At 40.4% G+C, this 22,052-nt stretch overlaps 1 protein-coding gene across 2 annotated transcripts; it reads right to left on the reverse strand.

The window, feature by feature from the left end:
- Positions 1–3,359: 3,359 nt before the first annotated feature.
- MGME1 (mitochondrial genome maintenance exonuclease 1) lies at positions 3,360–22,041 on the reverse strand. 2 transcript variants are annotated; one of them, XM_035705753.2, is made up of 6 exons: positions 21,794–22,041; positions 20,341–20,917; positions 18,163–18,195; positions 16,073–16,289; positions 5,031–5,163; positions 3,360–4,422 (listed from the first exon to the last, which is right to left on the reverse strand). In XM_035705753.2, exons 2-6 carry the CDS (start codon positions 20,849–20,851, stop codon positions 4,249–4,251), a joined length of 1,068 nt encoding a protein of 355 aa, XP_035561646.2. In that variant the 5' UTR covers positions 20,852–20,917; positions 21,794–22,041; the 3' UTR covers positions 3,360–4,248. The 2 variants fall into 2 exon arrangements, with proteins under 2 accessions (XP_035561646.2, XP_025325013.3); XM_025469228.3 differs by lacking the exon at positions 18,163–18,195.
- Positions 22,042–22,052: the final 11 nt, after the last annotated feature.

Consider the following 22,052-nt stretch of genomic DNA (forward strand, 5'->3'; position numbering starts at 1 on the left):
ATACCTACGTCTTTGATGATTAACATCTAACACTATCATGTACTTTTAAATCTTTGTAGACTATGATTTTAAGTCTTCACAGCAGACAGTCCAAGCCCCTGATTTGGAAGGACATTCACTGGGACTCTGCTCAGACCTCTTTGGAGGTTTGAGGGAACGTGGCTGATGCAGGCACTTGACCACCTCTCCACTTTTGGGGAAAGCCCGCCCTGCTGGGAGCCGCAGTCTCCTGCCAGTTTGTAAATAGCCCCGTTCCTAATTTATCTCACTCCTCTTTTCTGAGCCAGTGACCCAGATTCATCCCACTGGGAAGCCACACACAGGAGGCTGTACAGACAGGTCTCCATGTTGCCACGCTGGAGAAAATCACGAGCTGCTTAAAAAGGGGGAAGATAATAGAAAAACCTCTACACAGGGGACTTATGGGCAACCAAACCTGAGGTAGTGACTCGAATGCCAGATTATGCCAAGATACATGTGGGTCCACCGGGTTTGGCTTGTGCCATGTAAGTGCAGTCTACTTTTCCTACCGCTAGATGGCAATCCCGTTTTAAAGCACATTTTATTCAAGCAATAAAGCTGTAACTGTTTTCACCCATCATGTTGATGGAAAAAAAGTCTTAAAACTCTTGTGTCAGTGAATATGTGGGAAAGCAGGGAATTTCAGAAAGCATTGGTGGAAGCCTTAGTTGATAGCACCATTTTGGAGGAATTTTGCAGTAACATTTACGCTGTGCACAGTGTGACCCAGCCCCGACAGGTCTGGATTTGATCATCTGAGAATGATGATGGTGGCTAACGTTTATTTTGTTCCAACTATGTGCCAGGACCTGCTCTAAGTGCTTGCCTCATCTAATCCTCCCAGCTCTCAGCAGGTACAATTATTTCCCTCCCAATTTTCACACAAAGGTCAGGCACCTTGACCAAGGTTACAGAGCTCTTCAGTGAAGGAGCCCCAGTACTCACCCTGCTTCCACTATATTGCACATGCCTCGTGTACACCTGGACACCCCCCCTCCACACACACACAGGAGGGTGCTCCCTGCAGCAGTGTCTGTAGTTGCAAAACAGTGTTAGCCTAACTGTATTAGTGAGACAGAAAAACCTGAGGGAATACTGCAGAGCAGTTTAAAGCCATGCACTAGATCTAGAAGTAGTCAACCGGCAGAAACAAATGTTGAGATAAAGTAAAGCAAGCAAAAATAAAAAAGGAAGCAAACTGTATATTATTCATGGAGACCAGCAAAAGTAAAACTATAATTCCAGTGTATCCTTTTATAAAACTATAAAAGGATACACTGGAAAGATACATACCAAATTTATGATGGTGTCTCGGGTGAGGGAAATGGGACACAGCAAACAACAGACAAGGGCTTGTATCTGTATTATTGTCATATACCTGTCTCTTTGGCAAAAAGGTAAAAGCTCCAACCCTAGTCTAATACAGAATATCATTTTATGATTGGATCCTCATAAGTGCATTCCTCAAACCTGGCAACTCTTATTGTCAAGCAACCATCAAATGTTTTACTCCATCAGGGGCATCTCCCCAAAGCACTTTTCTCAAGCTCCTGCTGTCAATCACTCGAGGTTCCCTACATCAAACTTCCTACTGCAGGCAAACCAGTAGGCCTCTGAGGCTGGAAAGAAGGTAGGGGGAGAGAGACAGGGAGACTCAGTTCTGCCTTGTGCTTAGTGGTTGATTTAAGACAGTGGTTCTCCTTAGGACACCAGCTCCAAACAATGAAGTGTTTCTTTTCAGGTAAAGTTCCGACTATTCCCTTGCTTCACTTTTTTTTGTGTGTTGTGCAGGAGGGGAAGGCAGGTTATAATCAAATGTGTAATTGTTCAGGTGGAAAGACACTGTGATTCAAACAAATTACCCCTCTCCAATTCCATTTAAAGCCAGTAGGCAAATTGGTTACCTAGAAGCACAATGACATAACCAACTCTCTTCCTGTATTTACTAGAGTCAACACATATGAAACCAGAGGTCATACGCTGACAAGTTTCCCTAGAACTATAATAGGTTTATAGAGGCTAATGCTCTTAGATTAAAAGGAGATAATGGCTCTGAGCAAGAGGCCAGGTCTGGGGGTGAGGATGGGAGGGCGGAAGGTGTTAAGTTTTTCGAAAATTGGTTTTAGTGCTGGCTGGCATGGAGCTTTTGTCAGCTGCTGAATGCACTAAGAATGTGGAACTGCAGAGGAAAAGCGTATGTGGATAGCTTTGAACCTAATGGATTGTCTCAAAGCCCAAAATGGTAATACTATGTCCTATACTATGAGGGAGCCTCCTCCACAAAAGCAATTTCTACCTCCTTTTAAAAAATTTTTGGAGGCATCTGGGTGGCTCAGTTAAGCATCTGACTTTGGCTCAGGTCATGATCTTCGATTCCTAGGTTCGAACTCCATGTTAGGCTCCATGCTCAGTGGGGAGTCGGCTTCTCCCTCCCCCTCTGGCCTCCTCCCTCTTGTGCTCTCAAATAAAATTTTAAAAAATTATTTTAGAGAATCCCTCATCATAAATCTTGTTTCATTTCACTGGAGTTTAATATGCCATATCACTTAGGGGGAAAAAGTACCCACAATTTAGTAACATACATGGTAATTCTTGAAAAGTTGTCTCACTTAGAAACTCAGATTTGGCTTTCTCCTCCTATGCCTTTCTAGGGAAAATAACTTTTCATTGACATTTCCCTCTTAAAAGGATTGAGATTTCTCTAATTGGTGAGATCCAAGGAATGTCAAGATTATAGTGAGAAACTGGTGTGTTTCTGTCTCTGAGAAGCCTGCCCAGGGATTAACTCTGGTTGTTCTCATACAACCCTGTCTTCCTGGTCAGACTCTGAGGGTCTTACATGGAACTCCTCATGCCATTAGCTTGGAAGAGTAGGTACAAAGTGACAGGTCCAAGGTGCATTTATATGAACCCTAGAAAACTGTATTAAAACGCAGTCTTGCGGAGCCTACTCTCCTAAATTCTGGAGGGAGACTTATTAAAAGCAGTATGGAAAAATCTGCTGTTACAACTTTTAATGATCTCACTTGATTTCTGGCTTTGGAAATTACAGGCTACATGAGTACCTGCTGCTTGAAGTGAATGCAGAGGTGTACAGTCAGTAAAAGGTCCCCCATAATCCTCTCTCCCATCTGAACCTTAACTTTTCTTGCCAGGTGACCCTGGTGGAGGATGCCTTCTTCTTGTATGTGCTTATGTAGAACACACACCAATGCTCCTGGGCCAGTGGCAAAACTGAATTCTCAACTTCTAAATACAAAATGTAAACAATTTCCAGGTTTATGGGATCACTCTATATGTAACAAATCCAAATACAAAGAAACAGAACCAAAGCCTCATTACTTTACTCACATCTTGTATTTTATTTCTTAATATAGCTAATTAAAGACAAAATTAATTGTAGCACCCTAGTATTCTAAGACCACAACTGTAACTTAAATGCTATCCCATTCCATAAAACAGGGAGCCTTTCCCCAAAGCTATAGTGGGGATTTATTATGGGCATCTCAGTGACAACTAATACTTTTTATTACTTACCAAAAACACAAAAATTATTGCTCCCCCTAGCTGAAGAATCTCACAAGTGATACTTTTACTTTATGTACATGGCTCATGGACTCAAACCAGAATAGAGCTACTAAAATATCCATAATTATGAATCTCATAATTCATATGAGAATTTGAATTTTCCCAGAGAACAATGTTTACTTAAGGCTAAAGAATCACATTAAATATGAAAAAAATGAATTTTTTCAAAAATGTTAAATGAAAGCTTCCCCCTTCCCCAAATATATAGAAATCTTCAACATATAAAACTAGTTTTAGGAAACCACATTGACAGAAGGAGTTGGCCTATGTTCTCCCTCTATACATAGCCTGGGGGTGTGCAGACCCTTCCCTCCTGGGGTACCCTGGGGAACTCCTTGCATGCCAAACCTCCCACCCTCCAATCTCAATTCAAGGACTGAGCATCCTGCTTGGGATACAGAAACTTCTAAGGGGGAGTCCCAGAGCCACCAGTGCCTGCTTGCCCTTTTCCAGGTAAATGATAGACGTTGCCTACTTGTGCTTCTTTCCTGTGCCCAATTCCAATCCTTAAGATCTAAACTTTTCTGGCTTTTGAACTTTTTAGTTGTAATACATTTCAACAAATGCTTCCACTTGTGTTATGTAGCTCTCAGATCCTGTGGCATCTCTATAGTAAACAGCAATAGAGCTTCCCAAACATCACTCTGTCCCCTGATCTGGTTTCTGAATATTCTGGTTCTTTTCCTTCTGTGTATATTCTTCTAGTCGAAGAAGCCACTTGGCCCAGTACTGGGAACAGAGCTCAGTGTCCATGAAATGTGGGTGGGCAGGAGATCCATCTTTGTAGGCCACCACAATTAAGCCACACTGAACCTAGGAAGAAACACAGCACAGTTCCAATATTTATAGTAGGATCCGAGTTGAGGTTCATTTCCTTCTTCCTCTGGGGCAAACTCAGAACAAAACAATCTACAGTAATATCTCCTGACTGTTTCTAAGAGGGACTGATGACAAGGTACACCAGGATATATAAGAACATATATAAGATGACAAGGAAGATATTGAAGATTGGACTGTAAACACCAAAACACTATTAGCAAGGACAGAAAGCTCACAACAGGGGGAAGTGCTTTTTAAGGTGGTAGAAAGTCAAGGAACAGTAAGCAGTGGGACACAAACAATAAAAATCACAAGGAGTGGGCAGCCCCGGTGGCTCAGCGGTTTAGCACTGCCTTCAGCCCAGGGTGTGATCCTGGAGACCCAGGATCGAGTCCCGCTTCAGGCTCCCTGCATGGATCCTGCTTCTCCCTCTGCCTGTGTCTCTGCTTCTCTCTCTCTCTCTCTCTCTGTTTCTCATGAATAAATAAATAAATCTTAAAAAAAAACAAAACAAAAAAAACCCAAAAAAACCACAAGGAGTTAAGTAGCCATAAATAAGCATCAAGCAAAGCTTTACATAAGTAGAGGTTCAGTGTCCTGACCTGAAAGCTGTAGTTGGCATCATTATTTATGGCACCAATATAGGCCACAACCTGCAGTGGGTTGTCAAATGTATTTCGAATATAAGGTTTCGGTTTCTCCGATGTCTTCCAATCAATCACACACAGCTTGCCCCTAAAGAGACACCAAAGAAGTCTTCATAGGTAATAGTTCAAACTGAGAAACTCTAATAGGTTAAGCATCTTAGGTATGGTTTACTACTTATCACCCAATGACTGTTGCTTCTCTTCTCCACTTTTCAAAAAGACAGCTCTTCTGAGCTTTACTTCTGAGGATTAGGGAAGTGTGATGTTCTCGTTCCTTTGAGCCCTATATTGAGGTCAGTAATGGGCCTGTCAGGGGTACGAAGAGAAGTGCTTCCTGAAGTACACTGGTGAGAACTACAGGTATGGCCATGTGGAAGTGCTGAGGAACTTTTCCACAGTCCAGTTTCTAAACTTGTCTTAAAATTCCTTTGGACCTCCATGGCCTTGTTTCCTTTAACAGTTGACATGGGAATTGAAACTATGTCTATCACTATCCTAGTTGATCTCATTTAAAGTATCTATCGGGGTGAACCACAATAGACCAGTAGCAGAGTCCCCATCACAAAGGACAAAGCATCATGGTGCTTCAGAAATTTTCTTGCTCAGAAATCAAAGCTGAGATTCAAATCTATCAGCATTTAATAGGCACCAATTATATGCAGAAATACAAATAAGAAGACCTGGTCCTTGCCCTAAAAGTTTACACACAGGGTAGGGTGTCTTACTATGAAGGATATTGGGAAAATAAAAAAATTCCTGCCACTTCCTAAAAAAGTCAAGTAACTAGTACATTCCTCTTCACTACCCGTCTCCTGGTAGGATTTTATACTTGTGAAGTGCAGCTATCAGAAGGATCACAGGGTGAGCAAACTGATAACTGGTGACTATCTGTTCATTCTGGCTTTCATGAAATTCAATTTCAAAACCATTTTGGAGGGATATTTTGTAGAAAGTATGCACATTACCCACCATCAACTTGGCTCTAGAATTACAACTTATGCAAGGTATTTTATAAAGTCAACCTAGAGTAGCACTGTCTAGAAGAAAGAAAATGCAAGCTATGTATGTTATTTCAAATTTCCTAGTAATCACATCAAAAGAGGTGAAATTTTAATATTTTATTTAACCCAACATACCAAAAATATTATCGTTTCATTATGTAATGTAAAGTTATTAATGGGATACTTTACATTCTTTTTTGTACTAAGGCACTGAAAACTATTTTGTATATTTATATGTTATAAATGTGGCATACTTTAGATTGGCCACGCTCAAGTATTTAATGGCCATATGTGGCTAGTGGGTGCCCTCTTGGACAGTGCAGGTCTAGAGGTAGTTTTATTGGCTTTGTCAAACTTTGTAATATTACAAAACAATTATAATCTATACAAATAAAGAGAAGGCCCCAGTATCCCTAGGACGCTTCTTAATTCTCAACCTAAAATATATCAAAATACCCTAAAAATAAAGATTTCTTACATGGACCACTGTTTCTTGCAATATATTCTAACTTGCAGAACTTAATAATGTGGAAAAGAGATTTTAGTGTAAACCCAAATTAAAACATTTTAGTTCATAAAAATGAAAAGATGCTCACCCTAACTTAAGTCAAATGCAGTCGAAACCACTGAAGTCTTGACAATGTTAATAAATTGTGTTTAACACTGTGTCATTAAAGGTGTGCCCAAATCAGCACACTCACACCTGGGAAAAATTAAAATGCTCATACCCTTTCATCACCCAGCAATTTCCCTTTTAGGTATGCACAGAGAGCAATGGTTTGATACCCTGGGTGCAAGTGACAAGTACCTGAAAAATTTAAGTATTCCTATCCTGGCCTATTTCAGACCAACTGAATTGATCCAAACTATATATATCATCTACCAAAACAAACCAACAAATGAACCAGTGCACCTGCCTACAGAAAACTCTCACAACACTGTATATATGGAGCCATGAACACTGCTACAGTTTGTAATTGTGAAAAACTAGAAATAAACTGAATGTTCCCAAAAGGGAAATGGATATGGCTCATTAATATAAAGGAATACCAAACAACAGTTAAGGTTGTTTGTTTAAGAGAGGACAAGGTCAAATCATCATGCTAACATTTGTTGAGTATATAGTATGCATTTTAAGTACTATACAGAGAATGTCTCATTTAATCTCTGTAACAACTCAATGAGGTAAGTCCTTTTATTTGTTTTATTTTACAGAGGGACAAAGAAGTACAGAGAGGCTAACTAGTCTAAGGCTAAGCTGAAAAGTTAGAAACCAAACCCAGCCGGCCAGGCTCTAGAGCCTAATATCTTACCAGCTTTGTGATACTATGCATAGAGAAATGTCTATATATTGTGACTCTCATAGACATGCAGGTAACAATACATGGTATTTTGTGTATGTGTGTTATAGTGTGGTATGTGTATGTAGAAAGTAGATTGGCAATGTGTTGGGCGTGCATTATATAGTGTTGTGGGTGTATTTAGTAGTATAGGAAGTAGCCTAAAAAGATACAGTAGCAAACTTATCACAGTGATTGTCTTTGGCCAGGGGACTGCGAGAGGAGGGAAGATGTGGTTATGGTTACAAGTGTGTGAGTTTAATTTACAATATTAAAAAAAAAAAAATTGGAAGCAAACGTGACTGTTAATAGCTATTAATTTTGAGTAATGGAAAATTATTAAAAGAGAAAAGGATACTGCAGATCTATATACTAATAAGGAAAGGCCTCTAAAATATTTTCAAAATGATAAAAAGCAGGGTTTGGAACTCTGTTGTAAGTGGGGGTGGGGACAAATGATTGTACATACAGTCATAAAATATCTCAGGTTCACAAGAACTGGGGTGCCCGGGTGGCTCAGTCAGTTAAGCGTCTGCCTTTGGCTCTGGTCATGATCCTGGGGTCTGGGGATTGAGGCCTGCATGGGGCTCTCTGCTCAGCGGGGAGTCTGTTTCTCCTTCTGTCTTACTCATGTCCTTGGGTGTTCTCTTCCTCCCTAATAAATATATAACTAAAATAAAATCTTAAAAAAAAAAAAAGGATCACAAGAACTTTATTTTTAGACAGGGAAGGAGAGAGGGAGTGAGGGGGAGAGAGAGTGCCCAGCATGGAGCATTCAATCTTACAACCCTGAGATCGAGACCCGAGCCAAAATCAAGAGTTGGATGCTTAACTGACTGAGCCACCCAGGAACTCCAAGATCACAATAATTTAAAATCAGAGTGGGAGTGGAGGATTCTGGGAAGATGGAAGAGTTAGGAAGCACCAGAAATCTGTAGGCCCACCTAAATAACACGGCAATGGCAGAATGTCTGACATAATTATTGGAAATCTAGGGCCTATTGAAGGTTTGGATTGTAAACTGTGGTTAATTTTGGTCAATTTCGGCTCTTAATAGCTACCCATCTCCCCACCTCTTCTCATGGGGCTGGTAGCTCTGCACACGATCCTGGAGCAGCATGCACACAACTTGTGGGAAGGAGAGTGGACAAAAAGGACCCCATTCTCCAAATGTCAAGGATCTGTGCTCTCATCACTGATTGATGTTTCTGTTCACAGAGAGTAGACCAGAGCAGGGTGGCCACTGTTACCGTACCTCTCCACTCACTGCAGCAAGCCCCTCTTCCTCCAGCTGAATGACTTCCAGAAGATTTAAAGGACCAATGCCCATTTTTTCCCTAACCCTTCATTTTTCTCTTCTTCTTCTTTTGGGAATTAGATACTAAAGACTACAACATCCAAAAGCAACTGCACAGGGACCCCTGGGTGGCTCACTGGTTGAGCGTCTGCCTTTGGCTCAGGGTATGATCCCGGAGTCCCGGGATCAAGTCCCATATTGGGCTCCCTGCATGGAGCCTGCTTCTCTTCCCTCTGCCTATGTCTCTGCCTCTCTTTCTGTGTGTGTCTCTCGTGAATAAATAAAATCTTAAAAAAAAAAAAAAAACTGCACATATGGGGAAAATCAGAAAGTGTCTGTGCATGTCCAGGGAAAGGCACAGGCTCAAAAAAGACCTGAGAAGACCTTACGCTTATACCTCAGGCTGATCCTTAGCACTGAGATAGCCTACAAGAATAATAAAACCCCGAACAAAAACAATGAACAAAATCCAGCAAACCGTAGGGTAGAGCGAGAACCTGATTTCCAGAGTTACATATTAGATTCAAATATCCAGGTTTTTTTTAAAATTAAAATTTATATATTTATTCATGAGAAACACAGAGAAAGACACAGATACAGAGAGAAGGAGAAGCAGGTTCCATAGAGAGCCTGATGTGGGACCCAATCCCAGGACCCTGAGACTACCCTGAGCCGAAGGCAGATGTTCAACCACTGAGTCACCCAGGCATCCCAAATAGCCAGTTTTCAACAACAAAAATCACAAGGCATACAAAGAAACAGGAAAGTATGTCCCATTCAAAGGAAAAAAAATAAATCAACAGAGATTGTCCCTGAAAAAGATGTGATAGATCTACTAGAAAAAGACCTTTTTCGTCTTAAAGATGCCCAAAGACCTCAATAAACATAAATATATCGGCAATTATAAAAGCGAGTATTATTTTAACGACGATTTTTTTTTTAAAGATTTTATTTATTTATTCATGAGAAACACAGAGAGGAGAGAGAGAGAGGCAGAGACACAGGAAGAGAGGCAGAGATAACAGGCAGAGGGAGAAGCAGGCTCCACGCAGGGAGCCCAACGTGGGACTCAATCCTGGGTCTCCAGGATCATGCCCTGGGCCGAAGGCGGCACTAAACCACTGAGCCACCCAGGCTGCCCTAACAATGATTTGTTAACTCTACTTTTTATTTTCTACAGTTTCTTTTTAAACTTGAAACAAGGAGAAAAATTTATTACTCTTAGATTGGTTGATCATACAAATCTTGATCAGTGTTTAATGAAACATCAGATAGCACTGGTTCATCATATTCTTCCACTCTGCTCAAGTGAGCTGCCCCATATCACAAATTTCAACTAGTGTTTGGCCAGACTCTGCTGCTGTATCCTCTCTATGGGAAACACCTTAGCTCTTTTTTTTTTTTTTTTTAAGATTTTATTTATTTTTTCATGAGACACAGAGAGAGAGGCAGAGATATAGGCAGAGGGAGAAGCAGGCTCCCTGCAAGAAGCCCAATGTGGGTGGGACTCGATCCTAGGACCCCAGGATCACAACCTGAACCCAAGGCAGATGCTCAACCACTGAGCTACCCAGGTGCTCTAGCTCTTATTTTCTATACTCATTCTTTTTTTTTTTTTTTTTTATTTATTATTTATGATAGTCACAGAGAGAGAGAGGCAGAGACATAGGCAGAGGGAGAAGCAGGCTCCATGCACTGGGAGCCCGACGTGGGATTCGATCCTGGGTCTCCAGGATCGCGCCCTGGGCCAAAGGCAGGCGCCAAACCGCTGCGCCACCCAGGGATCCCTCTATACTCATTCTTATCTCCTCCTTTCTTTGTTGAAGATTTTATTTTTTTGAGACAGAGAGTATGTAAGAGTGTGGGAATGGGTAGGGGTGGAGGGAGAGGGAGAAGCAGACAGGGATGTGGAGCAGGGAGCCTGATGTGGGGCTCAATCCCAGGACTCTGGGATCATAACCTGAGTCAAAGGCAGACGCTTAACCAACTGAGCCAGCCAGGTGCCCCACTCATCTCCTTCTCTAATTGTTCTTGAGCTCTCTGCAGTTCTCCTAGGCTTTTTCTTGCACTTTCAACTCCAGCTGGAGTATCAGCTATTGCTGCTGAAATTGGAGCTCCTCTGACTTGAGTCTCTGCATCATTTCCTGCCCCATCAGAGCTAGTTCTCATTTATGCTCCAAGTTTTTTTTTTTTTGTCTCAGTTGCTCCAGTCCATTTCCTTACACTTGTATATCCATACTCCAACTACACATTCTGTTGGATCCACCAGGCAAATTCTTGCCACTTTTGCAAGATCCTGAGTTAGACATGTTCCAAAGTACTTTTGAAGACATACTGACTCCCTTTCTAACTTTTAACCTTATCCTACCAGTAGTATTCTGTTGCTGGCAATGAGAGGAAGGGGCCCATGGATGGGTGAGTGGAGGGTCAGTGGTTTGTTTTCTACATAATATAAGAGACTAAGAAGCCTAAAAAATTGTTAGTTTATGTTTTGGGGCACATAATATATAAAGACAATTTTGTAACATCAATAATTAAAAGGGATAGGGACAAAGCTGTTAAAGGAGTTTTTGTATGTCAAAGTTAAGTTGGTACAAATTCAAATTACAGCATTATAACTAGGATGCTAAATGTAATCCCTATGGTAATCACAAGGAAATCACAAGGAATATATTACAGAATATACATAAAGGGAATGAGAAAAGAATTGAAATGTTTCACTACAAAAAGGGAAACAAAACACAAAAGAAGACAGTAACATACAGGAAATGAGACGAAAGAGCTAGAATGCCTATAGAAAACAAATAACAAAATGACAGAACTTATCACTAACTACTTTAAATGTAATAGATTAAACTCTTCAATCAAAAGATAGAGATTCGCAGAATGGATAAAACACACGATTCAACAACTACATGCTGTCTACAAGAGACACAAATAGGGTGAATGTAAAAAGACAGAAAATATTCTGTGCAAATGGTAACTGGAAGAAAGCAAAGATAGTTCTAACAGCAGACAAAACAGTCTAAATAAAAAAAAGACGAGGCAAAAACAGACATTATATTTAATAAAAAGGTTCACTACATCAAAAAGATATAACAATTATAGACATTTATGCACCTAGTAGCAGACTAGCAAAATATATGAAGCAAAACCATCAAAATTGAAGGGAGAAATAGGTTTTTTGTAAACTTTATTTTTATTTAAGTAATCTCTACATCTAACATGGGACTCTAACTCCAACTCCAAGATCAAGAGTCACATGCTCTTCTGAATGAGTCAGCCAGGTGCCCCAGAAATACAGTTCTATAATACTAGTTGGAGATTTTAATACCTATTTTCAATAATGGATAGAACCAGACAGAAGGTAAGTAAGGAAATAAAGGACTTAAAACAACACAATAAGCCAACTAGATCTAATGGACATATAGTTCTTTCTACCCAACAACAGAATGCACATCTTTTCAAGTAGACACAGGACACTTTCCAGGACAAACCATACATTAGGCCATAAATTAAGTTTCAATATATTTAAAAAGATACCACACAAAGTATCTTCTCTAATCACAAGATGAAGTCAGAAATTAATAAAAGATGTAAAACTGGAAAAAAAAAATCACAAATTTGTGAAAATAAACAAAATCAACCAAAGAAGAAATCACAGGGAAAATTAGAAGATACTTGGAGGTGAGCAAGAATGAAAACACAGCACACCAAAACTTATGGGACACAGTGAAAACAGTATTAGGGCAGCTTTATAGGAATAAATACTTACATTAAGAAGCAAGGAAGAATCAATTTGACATCTTAACCTTACAACTTAAGGAACAAAAAACCCAAAACAAACAAAAAGAAGTAAATCCAAAGCATGTAGAATAGAAATAAAAGAGATGAGAGAAGAGACAAATGAAATTCAGGAGAGAAAACCGATAGGAAAAAAAAAAAAGAAAGAAACTAAACACTGTTTTTTTGGAAAGATCAACAAAATTGACAACCCTTTACCTAGATGGACTTAGAAAAAAGAAAGAAGACTCAAATTACATAAATCAGAAATGAAACTGGGACATTATTACTAATTCTACAGAAATAGAAAGGATGAGAGCACTATGAAAAATCATATGCCAACAGGTTGGATAACCTAAATGAAATAAATTCCTAGAAACACAAAACCTACCAGAATTAAATCATGAAGAATAGAATATCTGAACAGCTCTGTAATTAGAAAGAGATTTCATCATTAATCAAAAATCTCCTGGCAAGTAAAAGCTCTAGACTGATGACTTTATGGGGGAACCCCACCATACATTGATATAACTAATAACAATGCTAAAACTTTTCTGAAAAAATTGAAAAAGAGGGCATTCTTACTCATTCTATGAATCCAGCATAGATTGAAACCAAATCCAGACAAAGATGCTACAAGAGGGGCACCTGGGTGGCTCACTTGGTTAAGTATCTGCTCCAGCTCAGGTCATGATCCCAGGGTTCTGGAATTGAGCCCCGCAGCAGGGCTCCCTGGTCAGCGGGGAGCCTGCTTCTCCCTCTCCCTCTGCCACTCCCCCTGCTTGTGCTCTCTCACTTGTTCTCTCTCCTTCTATCAAATAAATAAATAATAAATAAATAAATCTTTAAAAAAAAGGCACTACAAGAAAACTACAGAATACTAATCTTTATGAACATTGATACAAAAATCTTCAACAAAATACTAGCAAATCAAATTCAGCAACATATTAAAAGAATTATACACCATGATAAAGTGAACTTTATTCCTGGAATGAATTGTTTTCAATTCATGTTTCAATTCAAAACATGGTTCAACACACAAAAATCAACCAATGTGATATATACCTTATTAACAGAATGAAGGAAACCACATAATCATCTTTATTGATGAAGAAAAACCATCTGACAAAATGAAATACCCTTTATGAAAAAAATACTCAACAAGCTAGGGATTAGGAAAAAAACTACCTCAACATAATAAAAACCATATATAAAAAGCCCACAGCAAACATCATACTCAACGATGAAAGACTGGAAGGTTTTCCTCTAAGATCAAGAACAAGGCAACGCTGTCTGCTTTCACTGCTTCTATTCAACAGCATCTGGATGTTCTAGCCAGAGCAATTAGGCAAGACAAGGAAATAAAAAAGCATCCAAATTGGAAAGGAAGAAGTAAAACTATCTCTGTTCACAGATGATATGATCTTTTATGTTAAAAACTCTAAAGAATCCACACAAAAACTGGTAGGACTATATAAATTCAGCAAAGTAGCAGGATACAAAGTCAACTACATTTCTATACATAAACAATGAACAATCTGGAAAGGAAATTACAAAAACAATTCCATATAATAACATCAAAAATAAAAAAGTACTTGGGAATTAATCAAGGATCCTGAAACTTATACAATTAAAACTTCAAATCATTGCTGAAAGAAATTAAAGACCTATATGGGGATCCCTGGGTGGCTCAGCGGTTTGGCGCCTGCCTTTGGCCCAGGGCGCGATCCTGGAGTCCCGGGATCGAGTTCCGCGTTGGGATCCTGGCATGGAGCCTGCTTCTCCCTCCTCCTGTGTCTCTGCCTCCTCTTTACTAGATAGGACACCAAAGGCACAGGCAACAAAAAAATAGACAAACTGGCTTACAGGCAAAAATTTTAAAAATTATGCATCAAAAGCCAGGATAAAGATAAGTCAGTCACAAAAAGGCAAATATTTTGATTCCACCCACATGAGGTATAAAGAGTCATAGTGACAGAAAATAGAATGGTGGTTGCCAGGGACTGGAAGTAGAGGAAGAATACAGTGATTACTGTTTAATGGGCACAGAATTTCAGTTTTATAAGATGAAATGTCCTGGAGATGGATGGTGTTGATGGTGTACAACATTATGAATGTATTTAATGATAACTATATACTTAAAAATGGTGAAGTTTATGATAAATTTAATGCCACATTAAAAATCTTTTTTAAAGAAAAGGTAGAGATGGGAGACTTAATTGCTTGGATTAACTAAACACATGTTATCTGTTAAAAATGTTTTTAAAATTTCTGAAACCTTACTTTTTAAAATGTTTAATGTTCATATTTTCAGTGTTGATACTTTCCACTTAAAGAGCAGAAAACAGGGACCCCTGGATGGCTCAGCGGTTTAGGGCCTGCTTTTGGCCCAGGATGTGATCCAGGAGACCCGGGATCAAGTCCCACGTCGGGCTCCCTGCATGGAGCCTGCTTCTCTCACTGCCTGTGTCTCTGCCTCCTCTCTCTCTCTGTCTCTCTCTCATGAATTAAAAAAAGAAAAAAAAAAAAGCAGAAAACAAACATTGGTACTGTGGACAGCACTGTGTGAAGTGTCTGGTGTCACAAACTTCTTGTAGGCCTTGGGTAGAACGGATGGTATGGCCACCTTGGTTACAGGGCAACTAAAAATAGCTTATTGAATTTCTAGGCACATAGAATTCTTCAGATATGAGGCAGCTATGGCACAAAACTGTTAGGGGGCTTGAACAGTTTCTAGATTAATGCATACATATTCTGTCAACTTGTTTTAGTTTAAATTTTAACTGGAGTTCCAAGAGTTACATTCACAGGTTTTTAACCTATCATGGTGTGTGGCTTACATCCTTTTTTTGGAATCTGGAGTATGTGGGAAAAATAGTAACACAGCAGCAATTTACAAACCACAGGAAGCTTAAGTAAGCTCAGAGTTCCTATCCACCGCAAACGCTGCATGGAAGCCAGGGAAAGAAATTATTTTCAGGGCTAACAGATCAAGGTGCTATTTTTAGGGAAATGGGAAAGAGAATGCAGAAATCAAAAGGGATCTTTAAGAATTATTTGAGAGAGAGAGAGACAGTGTGTGCATACAAGTACATGGGAAAGCAGAGAGAGAGGGAGAGAGTTTTAAGTAGATTCAACACTTAGCACAGAGCCCAATACAGCACTCGATCTCATGACCCTGAGAACAGGACCTAAGCCAAAACCAAGAATTGGACACTTAACTGACTGTGCCACCCAAGTGCCCCAGCAAATTGGATCTAGTGGTTGGTAGCTTGCTTGGGGTTAGGGGAGGAGGAACATGCTGGATATTGAAAAATTATACCTTTTCTCCACCATACACACACTTTGATTTTGGAACACAGATTTACAAGAATTATGAGGCTCTTCCTCCTGTATCTGTCTTTACCTCCTGCCCCATACCCAACTCTTTTATAGTTATCACATATGTTTTTATTTCACATGGCTATATCTTGAAACAGCAGGTTAGAAGAAAAAATACTGTTTGACAGGCATCATCTGTCCTACCCGCATTAATTTATCTCCACACTTTGATGGAAAAAAAATTCTGATACTTACTGATACTCAGCCACACAGTCCAGTAGACCCACATATTTTAAGGTCTCATGTTGAACAGCACTTTCCAGAGCTTGCACTCCACTGACATCTTTCAGAATATGCTGGACACTTTCAACATATCCACATTCAAGATTCTCATCTCTCTCTTTCAAGTCCCCTTGGGGTGAAAGTATGCTTTCTAAGGCTTTATGGAACCGTTTCCCTTGTAAAAATAGGTCTGAAAAGAAATCAGGGGAAAAAGAAAAACAAACAAAAAGCTAGTACTAAAAAACAAATACTTAAAACCCTCTGAACAATAAAATTAGAAATTATATAAATTATCTTTTTTTAGATGTTTAGGTTTTTTTTTTTAAAGATTTTTTTTATTCATGAGAGACACAGCGAGAGAGAGAGAGAGAGAGAGAGAGACAGACAGACAGACAGACAGACACAGGCAGAGGGAAAAAGAAGCAGGGTCCATGCAGGGAGCCTGATGTGGGACTCAATCCTGGGTCTCCAGGATCAGGCCCTGGGCTGAAGGCGGTGCTAAACCCCTGAGCCACCCGGGCTGCCTCCATAAATTATCTTTAAGTGATAACTGCTAAGATACCACATTTTAGCCTTTTGTGAAATCTAAGAATGCACTTTGAAAACCAAAGGGAGGGCAGCCCGGGTGGCTCAGCGGTTTAGCGCCGCCTTCAGCCCAGTGTGTGATCCTAGAGACCGGGGATGGAGTCCCGTGTCCTGCTCCCTGCATGGAGCCTGCTTCTCCCTCTATGTCTCTGCCAATCTCTCTCTGTGTCTCTCATTAATAAATAAAATCTTAAAAAAAAAAAAAAAAAAAAAAGAAAGAAAGAAAACCAAAGGGATTAAAATGGTTTGAATTAAAAAAAATAAGTTAAAATGAAGAATTTCTAGTAGAATTAGGCCAAAGCTACAGTTGAAGATCTGGGGATAACAAGACCACACGTAATGTATGGTACTATGAATTTAAGTATTCATTTTAGTAACTTAACTAGTTATGATAATTATTAGAAAGAAGGAACAGGGCTTCTGTTCACAGTTCTTTTTATGACTAACACTGAGTTAATGAACATAGGTAGAGGGAATCTTTTTACTAATAAACAAGGAATGAAAATCAAGGCTTATACAAATTAAAAACAAATTGGATGTTTTGGGACTTGGGGGCAAGGAGAGGAAATATGTAACACTCTTCTGTACTTTTCGAGGGGACTAGAACAGCTTAAACAGTAGCTCTGTCCTGAAATTTTTCCTCATATGCTTAAAAAATTTTTTTGAGTGATCCCTGGGTGGCTCTGCAGTTGAGCGTCTGCCTTTGGCTCAGGGTGTGATCCTGGAGTCCCAGGATCAAGTTCCACATCGGGCTTCCTGCATGGAGCCTGCTTCTCTCTCTGCCTATGTATCTGCCTCTGTCTGTCTCTCTTGAATAAATAAAATCTTAAAAAAAAAAAAAAAAAACTTAAAGTATAACTGACATGAGATTGTGTTTATTTCAGGTATACAACAAAATGATTTGATATCTGTATATCCTCATACACTCTGAAGACAACACAAACAAATCCAAGAAATTCTACATATTCACTTGACCCTTGAAAAGGGAAGGAAACAAAGAGGAGGCACTGTGCTAAACAGTGATCTTGGCGCTTTCAAAATATTATTTAACTTTCAAACACAACAATCCAGCAAGATAAGAATCATTACTCCCAGTTTAACGAGTGAGGCCCACACAATATTCTTAATTTGCCCGAAAGCAAAAAAGATAGACTAGCAGCCTGGCAATAGAGACCATGTTCAATTCCAGTCCATCATACAGCAGAGTGAGGATGGCAAAATTAGGGACCATCATTTACATATACACAAAAGCAGAGTAGGAAATATTCATGCAGGGAAAAAGACCCCCAGAAAATAAGGAAAATCTCATCTAATTGGGTAATTTCAAGCACATTACATTTGTCAAATACTATTTTACCAATATTTTGAAAGGTCAGTTCTTCTACCACTGGCAAAAAATTGGAACCACTTCTGGGAAATTTCTTGTGGACTTAAATGAAATTCAACTAAAGAACTGAATTATTACACTCCAAATTTACCTGGCTCAATTGGATTATTAGCACATGAAAGGCCTACAAAAAATTTAAGACAGATGGAATTAAAACCTAAGTAAAAGTACAGTATTCATCTATAAACTAGCTTAATGAAGCAGAACACAAACATAGTCAAAACAGGAAGAAAACAAACTGCTTTATCTAATGCCAAGTAAAAAACAATTCATTCTCCACTGCAGGCTTAACCCTTGGCTGGGTCCTTCACATATAAGAGGCAACAAACATTAGAATCTAGATTATAGGATCTGCGACATTGTAAGGCTCAGAACATTAAATATAACTGAATTTATCAAAGTAAAATTTAAAAGGCACAAGATTTATTGCAGATAGCATCAAGTCAGAATACTCATTCAATAAAAGGAATGAAAGTGAAATGTTTTCCAGTCCCAGCATTATAAAGTGCATAAAAAAATATTCCATTAATCTCCAAGATTCTGATAAACTGGCATGATGGAGATTTCAAGATTAAAAAGTTACTGCAGTAAAAAACAAAAAATAAACCCAAGCCCTTTCCACTATGATCAACACTTTATAAAATCAAAGTCAGACTTTCTTATTCTTTTCAATCTTCAGAAGGTAAGCTGATGCTTGTGATACTGACTAAAATTTTCGAGAATGCCAGCTCTGGGCACATCTCTATGCTCTATCTAGCCTTTGGGGAGAGCAGGAGGACAGGAATTTATCAATACAGTATTTTAAAACCTGTCTCTCCTGACCTATTCATCAATTTAGTGGATTGTGGCATGGTTTTTCTTTTTTTCCCTTTTTTATCGTTTGGGGAAGAGCATGATACTAATCTTCCTATGACTGCCTCTTACAGGGGGGAAAAAGTGATTCTGCCCGTTTCTTAAAATTGATCTTGAGTTAACTGAGAAACACATCAAAGAAATCATTGAGATCAACAAAGTTGATTATATGGAAAACAATCAGTTTTCTCTCTGCTTGGGATAGTGGAGCACCTTCACCTTACTAAAAGAAACTCTTTCTCTATATCAAGGGGGCCTCCAGAGTACTTTTCTGCTTTGTGCCACGGGCTACATACAAGTCCTAGGTTCCCAAAGTCCTAAGTAGATGTCTGCCTTTACTTTTCTTCTCAGTGATCTCAGGATTCCACAAGTTCTGATAATCCAGCTTTAAGGAAATTCAAAAACAACTTCCCATGAGGAACCAATGTCAATTCTAAGTCCTAGAGGTACAAATAAAAAATGTGAGATGCCATTAAAAGATTTCATTTTATGTTGTTTAGAAAGCTTAATGGTTGCTACTTAATACCTAAAGGCAGTTAGCTCCTGCATAGATTCCTCCCTCCTCACAGCTGAGGAATGTTCGGACCTTGACCATTTTTTGCCATATCCAGGTGCTGTCTACATAAATACTTAAAACACGTGACCACACATTTACTGTATTACCCACAGTTTTTTCTAAGATGGTACAAAATAAGTGCATTTCTCTTAAAATTAAAAGTGCTCTGTACAAACCACTAGGGGTATACATACTGCACTCCGAGAAGCATGGGGCTACGGATTGATCAATGTAAAACCTAGCTTTAACAAAAGACAACCATATAATCCTGAGTGGGACCAGCTAATTCACTTGTACCAATGGTCTTTCACCTTGTTTTTGAATGGAACCTGTTTAAAGGAAGCTATTCTCCTTGCCTAACAAGTTAGTAAATTAGGAGTTGAAAGCTGAAGTTTATGGTTACTAATCAAGAGCATCAGATTATCTCAAATCACGTGTTTATCGCTAGTGTTTAAATTTACATGTCAATGAGGACAAGTAGAGCAAGGGGTATTTACTACCTTCTGACTAGAATGCCTGGCAAACAAGTAGAATTCCATTATCAGGTGATTGATTCTTTTCCTTAAAGAAAACAATCAGCTCTAATACTTAAGTTTGCAGTTTATAAAAGGATTTTCTACATCATTTGGTCAAATTACTTGCTCGCCGTGCTTCGGTTTCATCTGTGAAATGAGAATAGTATACCTATAGGGCTTTCATGAGGTTTTAGTTAATATGCACAGAGTGCTATTTAATGCTAATTATCACTTGAAAGTAGCGCCTCACTAGTTCAGGTCAAAAAACACCCTTACTCTTTTGACACTGGTGCTCTATATTCTAGAAAACACAGTAACTATATAGAACCAGGACTGAGAAAATTACTTGAGGAATACTCTTCAAAGCCATCTTCTCCCAGTTCCAGAATCATCCGCTTTTTCCACCTCTCCAAGTAGAAAATCTGTTCCGATGTCATGGTCTGCTGAAGGATCTTGGTCACACTTGGTATCATATTTCTTTGCAGAGGGATTTTCAAAGGAATTGTAGGAGTACTTGTTGCATTTAGCTTTATTCTCTCTGGGTTGAAGAGAGGACACCAGTTTCCTGGAACTCTTGCTTTCTCATCTTGCTTTGGGGGCTTACACTTACTCACAGGGCCATACAGTAAATTATCTTCCTCAAACAAGGATTCTGGAGTCTGAGCAAGGCCTCTGGACGACAAGACAGACTGTACTAAATCGGAGTACTTTCCTTGGTCCACTTCTTTATAAGGGCTCACCTTTTTCTTTCGGCTACATGCGCAAGAAGAAGTGGAGAAATCCACATGGGCGGTTGGTTCTAGAGAAAACCTCCTTGAGCTTCTGAGCTGCCTGCAGATGGTCGGAAACGCCTTCATCTTTAGAAGCTTTCTCACTTCCCTCTAATCTACTTGCAATATCGAAGGCGTTTTATTTTTGCACTCCTATGAAAGAGAAAAATGTTATTAGATACCAGATGTATTAGATATGTGAACGGCGAAAATGTAGCCGCATCAGTACGATAAGGTGCCTTCAGCTGCATTCCATTAACATTTTTCGACATGTTTGGACAAAGCTATTTCCAAAGCAAAACTCTCTTTAAGAGCCCGGAGAGGGATCCCTGGGTGGCGCGGCAGTTTAGCACCTGCCTTTGGCCCAGGGCGCGATCCTGGAGACCCGGGATCGAGTCCCACGTCGGGATCCCGGCATGGGGCCTGCTTCTCCCTCCTCCTGTGTCTCTGCCTCTCTCTCTCTCTCTCTCTCTCTCTCTCTCTCTCTCTCTCTCTCTATCATAAGTAAAGAAATAAATCTTTAGGGGATCCCTGGATGGCACAGCGGTTTGGCGCCTGCCTCTGGCCCAGGGCGCGATCCTGGAGACCCGGGATCGAGTCCCACGTCGGGCTCCCGGTGCATGGAGCCTGCTTCTCCCTCCTCCTGTGTCTCTGCCTCTCTCTCTCTCTCTGTGACTATCATAAATAAGTTAAAAAAAAGAAAAAAAGAGCCGGAGGAACCAGCACTTGCTGAACGAGAACTAGCACCGCTCGGGGCCAGACGTCCCCGGTGTTCAGTCCGCCTAGGCAGGGGGCTCGCCGAGGGCCGCGCCGTCACCGCGCTACAGTCGCGGAAACGGAGCTTCAGAAGGGCCGCCCAGGAAGGAGCGGGGGGGGGGGGGGGTCAGAGGGGCCCCCCGTCGCGATCCCCGGGAGGGCCCTCCCGCTCCGCCCTGCGTGCGGAAGCGCGGCGGGGCGGGACAGGACGGCCGGGCCCCTCGTGTGGAAGTCAGGCTTAGGGAAGAGACCGCTCACGGCCCGGGGAGGTACCTCAAGAGCCACCACACTTCACGCGACTTCCAGAGCGCCGGCAACCCTCCCGGGACCCGTACTTTCCTCGGTCCCGCGCTCCGAGCTCGAGTTAGGCCCCGCCTAAGGGGCGGCGATCCCGGCATGCGCTGCGGCGCTCACGCCCCACTGCCGGCCTCTTCCTCACCACTGGAGACGCTCCCGCGATCCTTGGGGAGTCCCTCCCATCGAGCGTTCGCGCGGGCTCCTCCAAATCGCGCCCTCACTCTCTCACGAGATC

This window comes from Canis lupus, chromosome 24, assembly GCF_003254725.2.
Source record: "Canis lupus dingo isolate Sandy chromosome 24, ASM325472v2, whole genome shotgun sequence".
Lineage (NCBI taxonomy): Eukaryota > Metazoa > Chordata > Mammalia > Carnivora > Canidae > Canis > Canis lupus.